The sequence below is a fragment of the Belonocnema kinseyi genome, chromosome 2 (assembly GCF_010883055.1).
Source record: "Belonocnema kinseyi isolate 2016_QV_RU_SX_M_011 chromosome 2, B_treatae_v1, whole genome shotgun sequence".
Taxonomy (NCBI): Eukaryota; Metazoa; Arthropoda; class Insecta; order Hymenoptera; family Cynipidae; genus Belonocnema; species Belonocnema kinseyi.
The window spans coordinates 24,703,669-24,715,572 of record NC_046658.1 but is presented as its reverse complement, the minus strand read 5'-3'; the positions used below and the strand labels follow the sequence as shown (position 1 = coordinate 24,715,572).

Here is an 11,904-nt window from a genome sequence, read left to right as displayed (position 1 = left end):
GCACCACAGAGCATGCAGCCGTGCCATGTAACCCCGTTCACGGGCCACACTCGCATTGTAGCAGTCTAGCAAGTCGTGATTCAGTCGCTCCGTCCACCCAAATGTCACGAGATCCCGCCGATCCATCGCATTGAATCCATTTTCATTGGCTCCCCCATCTCTAGATTGGTCGACATTGTTGGCCGACCCATTGTCGGGAGCCCTGTGCGTTCTGTTGTTTTGAACCGCACTTACTACAACTATATTTGGTGTTGTCATTGTTGTTCCCACGAGAAGCTAGGGAAAGGGGTTCGTCCATCCTTGTAGAGCCCTGCATGCAAGGATAAGGCTGCTTACTCTGAGAGGTCGCCTGGTATCCCAGAGTCACCGTTCTAGACACCTCACCCAGGTGCCATTCAGCTTTCGGCACGGTTTTCACACCTCCGCTTGGGGGTTAATTCCTTCGGGACCACCCCTGGACAATTGTCCGCGACTGCCTATTTATTTTTGTAACCATATTCAGCAGAAACCCTTGGTACAGGGACCCTCTATCCGCAACCCGAGGACGCATTCGATACGTATTTTTTTATTTCAATATGTAGAAAATTTCTCGGATCTTTTAGATGTGCTTGAAACTTTCGACCGAGAAGGTGGTTCAAACCGAAATAATTATTACGCGAGACGTACTGGTCGATCTATCAATCCGATGAAACCATGACTTTCTTGTGGAAATGCAAGTCACTTAAGTACGACGGACGAAGGCCACAGTGCAGAGGACACTCGGAATATCCCTACGAGCTGTGAGAAGTCAAAAGGTGACAATTGGTACCTGGCCATTTTGGATTTCTGAATTTTGACTTCATATTCGGACTCAGCGAGGGGTTAATAATATGCAGGAAAAGTTTTTATTTCTAGAGAAAATCTTAAAAAGTTAACAAAGAATAAAATAAAACAAAAGATTTGTTGAACCTAGCGAGCTTTAGAATCTATTTTATAATTTTGTTGTTTTTATTCTGTGATCAGTTATCACATTTAAGCGCTATTATTTTGCTTGTTATAATTAAACCGTAGTCGAGGTTGGCAGGACATCTTCGAGAAAACAAACATGTCCATTTTCGGAAGGTGATTTTTTATAGGAGGTGTTTCTATTTTGAGGTTGCTGACCACTCCCAGACTCGTGAGTATTTTTTTTTATTATCATTGCGGTGATTAATACCATTTTGCACGTTTCCGCGTGAAAATTGGTTTCGCAGATCTTGTTTTGTTTTCCCGTGGGTTGCATCATTGCGTATTGTACCTTCTTCGACTGATCTATGAGATCCTAGGCCTGTTGATTCCGGCACGCCTTCCCATCCGCCACTGCCTTTTCCTACTGGATTTTCTGTTTGGCTCTGGCTTGAATTTCCAGCCTGGTACCAATTGCCAGCTTATGCCTTCTTACAGCTCGTGGGGATATTCCGAGTGTCCTGTGCGCTGTGTCCTTCTTCCGCCGTACTTAAGTGACTTGCATTTTCATAAGCAAGTCATGGTCTCATCGGATTGGTATATCGACCAGTACGTCTCGCGTAATAATTATTTCGGTTTAAACCGCCTGCTAGGTCGAAAGTTTCAAGCACATCTAAAGATCCAAGTAATTTCCTACCTTTTTTATAAGAATGGCATTTTGGATCTCTTCGGTAAAATGTCTGGAGGGCTGCTGAGCTACGTCGGATTCAGGAGGTGGAGGAATTAAATCTTTAGCGTTTGAGATAATTTTTATGCGTGTTCGACCATGGACGAATTTCCTCGATTGTCGTGGAATCCGTATTCTAAGGAATTTGCTACTTTTCTGCGAATATTTTCTTTCCAGAAGCGTTTAATGAATTTTTTGTACGATTCAAAATATTCCCCTTCCTCTCCTACTAAATACCACCATTCGTGGGCTATTCTCATTAAACTGATGTACATTAGATTTTGATAATCAGATCAAAAATCTGTAGCTTTAATATATTGTTGTAAATCGCGTTGATATCTCATCGGACGTTTATTTTATGTTCCATAGAATTTAGCTAGTGAAAAATATTTTAACCAGTGAGGTTGGTATGAAGTTACGTTATGGTTTCGATTGATTTGATCGTTAATTTTTTCTTGATTTCCTTCAAGACTGTTTCATGTGGTAATCTTATTGTACGATTATCAATTTCGTTTAATTGTTCGGATCAATTTGTTCCTTTATTTATACATGCGGCTTCTTTTATAGTTATTAAATCGCGCATAATTTCGTCTAATTTTTTGGGACAACCGTAGTCAAGTTAATTCTTCGACATTTATTCTTTTTCTTGATCCCATTAAACTATTTTTTTTTTCTTTGAGTTTTTCTGAAAGACAAGTCTGGGCTTTAAGAAGTTATGGTTGAAACTAAAACGCTTTAGCTTAATCCGCTAGCATTTCGTTTTCTAATTTCTAGTGCATTGCTTATAATTGACCTTTCTTCCGGGGTTAATCGATTGTCTTCAGGGTCAAGCAAAAAATGACTGCTGGGGTGATTTGGAGGTGAATTACCATCCCGATCGTTAAAGCTCATGTTTAATCCGAAGTCTGACATTTGAAAAAAATGGTTTAATTCCTATACGCAATAAAAGTAAAAAAAATGGGATTGAAATATCTTTCAACACTTACCCATCACCTTTTTATAATCAAAAATTCAATAATCAATGCAAATATATACAATAAGTTTTCATGCATTTCAATTTTGGCTCACCTCGTCATTCAACGAATTCAATCACTCATCACAAAGCAAAGAAAAATCGAAAGAAAATCGATCTGATTTCAAACACTTTCAAACAAATGAATAATTTAAATTAATAAATGATACTCTTTGAAACCGAGGTTTAGTTTTATTTTAAATGTTCACTAATATCTAAACTTGTCGAACACGTGTTCTCTCGATGAGATTCTGACTCGAATGATTATTTCGGATGACCGCTAATGTCCGTACAAATTACAAATTTTCAAGTGACCGTTAAAATCAGTTAAATTTGAAATTTTTTCAAGGAAAAGTGTTATTTCCTTTGGATACGTGTGGCTCTAAGCGCGCAATGATTACAATTGTGCTCTGTACAGGGTGTCTAAAAAGTCCCGGGACGGTTGGATATTTCCTCAGGTAAAATATTTTTCAAAAAAGTGAAGGTCATTCCTAAAGTAAATTTGAACAAGGAATTCAATGGTGATCTTCATTTTGACCTTGAAGTTGAGACTAATGGCTTTTTGAAGGTCAACTTTCTTTTTTTAAATGGAAACCCGCCTTTTTTACATCTGCAATCGATAGAGCGGAAAATTCTGCGTTCAGGTACGTACCCAAGTCATAGGTCAGTTGTAAGGTTCAAGGTCAGTTAAAGGTTATTTGAAATTAACAAAGTTTTCCAAGAGGTCAGTGTAATTCCTGAAGTAAATTTCAACGAGAAATTCATTGGTGAGCTCTGTATTGATCTTGGCTACAGCGTTTTGAATATTGTAAAATCATAAGGAAATTTTTCATTAAAATTTCCAGGTGTTCTAGTGAGAGTTCTGTTCCTCCCCGAAGAGTAATACAGTCCTATACCGTTTTTCGATACCTAAGTCAATACCTAAGGCGATACCATAAGTCCTATATCGTTTTTCCATACGAATATTACGAATCGAAACTAAATTTACGTATTACGAGTACATACGTACTTTCTTTCTCTAAAGGATTATTATGGCGCAAGCTAAACTTTCGGAACTAGAGAGGGTATCTGTATTAATGATGCGTGGTTGGGGAGATCGAGTTCGATCTTATGATCAAGTTCGTTTTCTTTTTAATCGCACTTATCGTAATGGAGAAGGGTTCAATCCTGTCTCAAAATCAATAATTGAAAGAATTGTAAAGCGCTTTATGAATCATGAATCTATCAAGGGCCTTCAGAGAACTGGTCGGCCAAAATCTGCAGGATCTGAGGAGATGCAGATGAACACAGCCCAAGCAGTTGTTGAAAACCCACACCTTAGTTTACGTCGAGCTAGTGATGAGCGTGACGTTGCTCCTGAGACAGTGCGAAATATTTTAAAAAGCATCAATTTCAATCCTTACAAAGTTCATCTGATACAAGAGCTCAATAAAGACGATCCTGATGATCGGGTAGAATTTTGTGAAATTATGATGGACTGAATTGATAGATATCCTCTTTTCTTGTACAATACTTGTGCCAAGAATAAGGGAGATTACGGGCGATAATTTTCAAAATATTTGGTTCCAGCAGAACGGAGCAGGGGCTCATTACGGTATGCAGGTTCGAGCATATTTGGATACTCAGTTCCCCCAAAAGTGGATTGGGAGAAGGGGTGAAATCGAGTGGCCTGTTAGATCTCCTGATCTGACGCTTCTCGACTATTTTCTTTGGGGTTATTTAAAGAGCAAAGTATACTCAACGCAACCGCAAAGCTTAGACGAATTGAAAAATCGGATTCTGCAACAGGCTACTTTCATTGATAGGGAGATGATTCTTAATGCTGTAACTCATTTTTACAATCGCATAGCTTTTTGTCAAGAAGCTCAAGGTTTTCAGTTGGAACATCTTCACTGAAGCGTGAGAGGCAAGGGGACTCACGCTAATCAAGCACTCCGAAACGTGAAAGGCAAGGGGACTCACGCTAATCAAGCACCCCAAAGGGAACAGAATTTACTACGTCCACGTCGTTGTTCCTGGGTAATGCTAAACGTAAACGTAAACGTAAACTGCTTGGAAAAAACCTTCAAGATCATCACCAAGATCAATACAGAGCTCACCAATGAATTTCTCGTTGAAATTTTACTTCAGGAATTGCATTGACCTCTTGGAAAACTTTGTTAATTTCAAATAACCTCTATATTTTACCTGGAAAATTATTCAGGTGTTTCGTTACTTTTTGGACACTCTGTAACATTAGCAGAGCAATATTCAATAATTACTCGATTTCTAGAATTCTTCATTTTTAAAATTTTTTCTTTCATAGTTAATATTTTTATTATGAGACCTTATTTTAATTTTTATCTCAGGGTGCCGAAAGTCATGCCCCCTAGTTAGGCGCCAGATGAAGCGTTATTGTTTCTGTAACGAGATCGCATACTTTCTTATAATCTACAAGTGGGAAAATATATGAAGTCACGCGGGGCATTCAGTATAACGAACTTGGGTTTTAAATCCAATCTTTAATGGGATATTAGGAAACAAAAATGTCATCATTATGACCCGTGCCTATGCTGAAATTTATAGTATTCGAGAATGAAAGAAAGAAAAAAATTGATCTTATAAGGCTGGCTCATATTGCGAAAGGTTAAACTTACCTACGCAAAATATAATCTTTATTCATGGATTGAGACACTTTGTACTTCGTTTAGAGGCATGAAAAGGCCTATTTTCGAGGTGGGTGTTGCAAAAAAAAACTATTTTAAAAATCTTTACCAGAATCTCATTTAATTTTATAGCAATGTGTAAAAACGCTGTCATTAGTGTACAAATTTTGTTTTGCCAATGGTTAAAATAGATGGATAATATTCTATAATGCACAATGCAAATGGTAACGAATTTAATTAAACGCTTGCTTACAGTTTCTTGTGAATGCAAAGATAGAATAATATTGTACAATACATGACTGATATTATAAAGGTTTTAATGAAAGGCTTTCTTACAGCTAATTGCGAATGCAAGCTTGGGGTACTCTTTGCATCAACTACAAGGTGATAAACAGCACGGTGTGACGCGTTCGGGTCATCTTTTAAAGAAAAGCGAAGGGAAAATGAGGCGAGTGTGGCAAAAGAGAAGGTGCGCGGTTCAAGCGGAGGGATTCCTAGATATCTGTCATGCAGATGAAAACAAACCACCTACCAGAGTTAACCTATTAACGTGCCAAATCAAACTAGTAACGGACGACAAGAGAGGCTTCGATCTCATAAGTTGTAAGTACACTACTATTTTAAATTAATTTACATGAGAAAGTAGTTCGTAAGCTGCCGAGATTTTTCAGGTATCATTTTCTACAGATTGAAAATTTTCGTTTACAACTAGAAATAACTATTTAGTAGTAACTTGTACAAAGTCTCTTCTATAAATCAGCAAAAATTGTTATACATCAGAACGCGACCTGTTTACATAGCTTCAGCAAGCAATTATAGACATTCGCCTTTACTTCATTTTAAGGTCTAAAGTACCGAGGCAAAAAAATAGAACCAAATATTGCGAACCCGATAAAGGCGGACATATTACTTGACATAAACATATTAAATATAATATAAATAATCATAAATTTATCGAGTACTTTAAAGAATTCACTGTGAGTACTTTCCTAACAATTTGCAATATTGCATGTTCTTCAGGTTACTGGTAGGGTCTTCGAGTGGTAATTTAAATCCAAGATGGAAAAAAAACCTGGATAATAACAAACCTTGCTCTTTTTCTTTTTGTCTCTGAATCTATAACTTGTAAGAAGTATATAAATGTTAATGTTGGATTTATTTTTAACACGTTAATGATGTCATAGCGTACCATGTCTTACTCGTTGTGAATAATTATAGATGCTCCAGGTGATTGTAAAATTTGGGGTTTCCAAAATAAATCGAGCTACTAATAAGGCCTGATTTTTCAAAAATAATCGTAGCAGGCATGTTGGAGAGCAGACTTCGGTACTAGCCTAGTTTGGTTTAAAAATATTAGGCTTTTTAAACCATATGGTTTCCCTGAAATTATATAATAAGTGCAACTTAGTTATGATAGCCTACATATGCCTTTACGCGCATATATTGAACGTGATGTAAACTCTTATATATATGACTATGACAAAGCCACCGAACGCGTCCTCGGGTTGCGGATAGAGGGTCCCTGTACCAAGGGCTTCTGCTAAATATGGTCACAAAAATAAATAGGCAGTCGCGGATAATTGTCCAGGGGTGGTCCCGAAGAATTTAACCCCCAAGCGGTGGTATGAAAACCATGCCGAAATGTAAATGGCATCTGGGTGCCTTATCCTTGCATGCGGGGCTCTACAAGGATGGACGAACCCCTTTCCCTAGCTTCTCGCGGGAACAACAATTTAAACACTAAACATAGTTGTAGTAAGTGCGGTACAAAACAACAGAACGCGCAGGGCTCCCGACAATGGGTCGGCTATCAATGCCGACCACTCTAAAGCTGAGGAAGCCAATGAAAATGGGTTCAATCCGTTGGATCGGCGGAATCCCGGCAGCTTTAGGTGGACGGAGCGACTACATCACGACTTGCTAGAGTGCTAAGATGCGAGTGTCGCACTTGTCGCAGCAACGTCTGCGAAACCGTGCCGAACTACTCCGAAAAAGGGGATATGTATACGGAACGCCTACTCTACCACAGCTAGAACAAGCCGGTAACAGAGAAAGAGAGGCGACACTTAGACCAACCGCGGGCAGGGATCCAATAAAGGAAGAGCGAAGCTTTATGACTCGGAGAAACATCAACACCAAGGTTTCTCTCAACCCTAAAGGTTTAGCTAAAATGGATGACAGGCTTCGTGGACATTTTTCCGGAGAATTCGACCTCTGGGCTATCAATTATTGTGCATAAGAGCAAAAGACGAATGTATCAACTTGCCATAAAAATAGGCTGGGCAAGACAGTACACGTCCCGCATTCAGTGTGTGATTGACTACATCACATCTGGCAGGAATTTTATGCGAATGCGGATACTATCTGACGCTAAGAGAAGTCTAGAGCGGAGGGAGAGGTAGGTCAGAGAAAATCAACAGTTTCTCTCTGAACATTCTCGACTCTTCCAAGACCGTCCAGTTACTGTCGACCCCACGACTAAACCAGAGGAGGTCGAAGTATTTTGGAGAAAAGTCTACGAAGTGCAGCATAGACTGGACGAAGACTCAGAAAATATAAATAGCTTCAAGGAGCTGTGTGATGCACTCACAACACCTGATCAAGAATGTCCACCCATCACTACCGCGGAGGTGAAAAAGGATTAAGAGGAATGAAGAACTGTTCGGCACCGGGACCAGCTTGTATCAAAACCTTCTAGTGAAAGCAGTTTCCTTCAACCCATTAGCATTTGGCCCGTATTTTCACCTCATATTTAAAGTTGGAAGAGCCGATTCCGAACCTGCTTATCGATAGATTTGTCTGCAAAGATTCAGCATTCTACCAGCGTATGACAACTAACAAAATCACCTTTCAGAGAGGTGACTTTCAGGGCGACACCGTGAGCCCACTCCTCTTTTGCCTTACATTATTGCCACTATCTCTAGCACTTTGCCATTCCGACGGGTATTTGTGCGGCAAACCTGCAGATCGAAAGTACAAGGTCACTCATTTATTTTGCATGGACGATCTTATGATTTATGCTAACAACAAAGAGCGACTACATCTAGCATCTACGGATTGTCGAACGATATACTAAGGAAATTGGAATGGAGTCTGGGTTATACAGATGCGCCAAGGTTTATTTGGAGCGAGGAAAACTTAATGGCATCTCTGAAGATCCTGAGCTCGTTGATAGAAGCGCTATACGAAACCTGTTCGCTGGAGAGACTTATACATACCTGGGCGTGCTACAGAGCATATTAAGAATGTGACATCTATAAAGGATACTCTCGGAAGCAGATACAAACGTCTTATCCAGCAAATTTGGTCTTCCGAACTGTCGGCGAGAAACAAAGTATCTGCAACGAACATACTTGCCCTTCCGGTAGTACTCTATTAATTTGGAGTAGTTCCATGGACGAAGAACGAGCTCAGATCCCATGATATCGTGACAAGAAAGGTTATGCACATGAACAAAAGCATGCATCTTAAATCTTCTGTTCCGCGACTGTGCATCGCACGCCGTCAAGCTGGTCGCGGAATATTGAGCCTTGAATATTTTCACAACAGGATTTATCATGGGTACAGCGCATAGAGTCGCAAATCGAAGAGACCCTCTTTCAAGATGGTCAGGAATGACGAAGAAGTGGGCAAAGGAGCGTTTGTGTACAAAGCCAGCGGAGGAGGTTGCTGAAACACTCTAACTTAACTTCAGTATTAGGGGTGAACAAAATGTATCAAATCTTATCTATCTCGAGTACTCACTCCTCAAAGCCCAAGTTAAGAAAGTAAAAGAGAAAAACTTTCGTCAACAGCTCCTCGATAAGAGGATGCACGGCATCTTTCACAGAAATGTGGAAGGTGAGTCAATGTCGTGTGAGCTAACTTTTGCTTTTCTTAAATCATCCGGATTGAAGTCTCTCACGGAGGGTTTCATTTTGGCATGCCAAGACGGAGTGATTTCCACCTTAACATACCGTCGCCCCACTTTGAGCCAAGACATTCCCAATGATAGCTGCAGGGCGTGCCATGCACACCCCGAGCATTTAGCTTACATACTATTTAGTTGTCCAACTCATGCGGGAACGAACTACATCCAAAGGCACAATGCGGCACTAAGAGTGCTTTATTACTATCTCTGTCACTCTTACGGTATTAACCTTAATATCGAATTTTCGGCACCAGCTGACAAAAACATCATAGCCAAGGGGAATGAAAAGAAAGAGAGATAAGAGACCTTATAAGGGAGTTGCAACGATTTTACCTGGAATATTCTGTTAAACTAATCGTCCTTATCATCGGCGCTCTTGGAGGTGTCAGCGATTTCGCTGGGAGCGGGTACAGTTTTTCAGATTAGCACCCACTTCCGGTGAAATCCTTCGGTTGTCCTTATGACAAATTTCTAATCATATATATAAATTATAAAATAATTATTATATATAATAACAATATATATGAATATGAATTCTAATTAAATAATCAGATTTTCTGAAAAGGCTTGAATTTGGAAACTATCTACAATAATTGAGGTATCTCTACGTCACAGAAAATCCTTAGACTTTGTAGTATATATGCATAAATAATAATATTATTTATTTAATTTTACACTATTCACTACGAGTCTTGGCATATTTTTTTGCAAATAAAGTTTTCTCCAAACAGGATTTGGTTCCTTTCCGCAATTGGCACATTGAATGCGTCGAGTGTAAGGTATTCACTTACATCGTTCGTGTTTCTAATAAAGGCTAAGTTTTCAACACGTAAGTATATGACTGAAAAAATGGCTGGGAGACGACCGCAAAGATGTTGCTATACATGTGACCAATTATTCAATATACGGCAATAAGCACTTATGAATGGCGTTGAAAATATAATCAAACAGCAAATCACAGTCACCAGGCGTGATGAGCGAAATTATCCACCTTTGCATTTAAATGACGATTCCAGATTATGTACCAACGGTAATAGCACTAAAAAATGCAGATCCATCTTGTCCTCGATTGAATGTATTGACACAAACAGCAAGTGAACTTGTATGATATGTAAGGCTGGCAATAATTTGCATAGATTATTGATCGCGTGTAGAGTAAATGTTTTCATAGAGAAAAATATTCATATCCCAACAAATGTAAGGTCATGCGAACATCATTTAGATAAGAATGGTCTCTTTTTTACGATCCTATTACATGGTCCAAAGTTCGTAAAGTGACCACGTATTAATAAGAGACTTGAAATGTTAGAATTTTTAGATCAACCTAGACAAATTAATGCAAATAAAGATAGATTTATAGATTTAAACAATTTCACTGATGATGAATTCCAATGTATTGCACCTATAACAAAAGAGGAAATACCTAGATCAATAACAAGGCAAGATTACATAGATCAACAAGTAACAGAATTCTCAAATATTTTGTACAATCATCAACCAAATGAAGCAAAAGCTATTACTCTAATTGTTAGTACATTTACATATATACATAAGAGTTCTAACTTTCGTGTACTGCTACAGTCTTATTCTGTCCATAAACATAGGGACCTTCTAAAACCAACTCTATTTGTAGCTCCTGATGGATATATTTTGGCAATATTCGATCCGTATTTTTCAGATTCTCAAAATAACGATGCTGAAATCCTCAGACATGAGCTTCACATACATGGAGAGTCATTGAGTGATTTGTTTCAAAATGATGACATAATTTTGGTGGACAGTGGATACCGTAATGCTGTACCATTTCTACGACAGTTGGATATTGAGCATAAGATGCCAGCATTACTTCAATGTAGACAGAGCCAAATATTCACAGAAGATGCGAATGAATTGCATATCATCACGAAAACTTGGTGGGTAGTGTAAAGCAGAAATAATCGCCTTCTGTTTGTATTCAAGTTTCTCCACGACTCATAGAATGTACAGCATGCAAGAAATATCACCGAGTTTTACCGCATTGCTGGTACGATATTAAATCGATATCACCCCGTAATACACATGCAAGGTGCAACTACCGACCTCGCTCGAAAAATCTTAAAGATCGCAAACTTCTAATGTGGTTCATGCAAGAGTTAAATGAACAATTTTCAGATGAGAAATGGCCAATGGAGACGATTAGATCACCGTGACATTCCAGACTTCCCCATCCTTGACCTGGAGTGCTTAGAGAACTTTACAATAGGTGTTTATCAAGTTAATCTTGTCGCGTGTTACGTGCAAGATAAATTAATAAGAGAAAATGATGCATGAATGATGCTGATAATGATGCTGATGATCTCCTCAGCGGTTATTATTGCACATGCCATTTTGGCGCTAGGACTGTGGGCACCTGCGCCCACGTAGCAAGTATTTTATGGTTTTTCGACTTTGCGCGACATCAAGAGAACATTGAGTACACCGATGACTCTTTATTGAATACAACGTTAGATGAAATTGACAGACAGGAACAAGTATCTGAGCAAAATAATAATATTAAAGTCGTCGAGCCTTTTTAGGGCTGAATGATGTACACTGTCCGAATGTATATATATATATATTTTTTTTTTGATTCCTCTAGAATCAAACCGAAGGGCCTATGACAAAGCCACCGAACGCGTCCTCGGGTTGCGGATAGAGGGTCCCTGTA

At 38.9% G+C, this 11,904-nt stretch overlaps 1 protein-coding gene across 7 annotated transcripts in view; it reads left to right on the top strand.

Moving 5' to 3' along the window:
• LOC117168247 (arfGAP with SH3 domain, ANK repeat and PH domain-containing protein) overlaps positions 1-11,904 on the top strand; it is a 561,385-nt gene that overhangs the window by 284,477 nt on the left and 265,004 nt on the right. For all 7 annotated transcript variants that reach the window (XM_033353739.1, XM_033353740.1, XM_033353743.1 and 4 more), the window contains one exon: positions 5,647-5,911. In XM_033353739.1, coding sequence (XP_033209630.1) covers positions 5,647-5,911 — 265 coding nt within the window. The remainder of the gene's footprint in view (positions 1-5,646; positions 5,912-11,904) is intronic.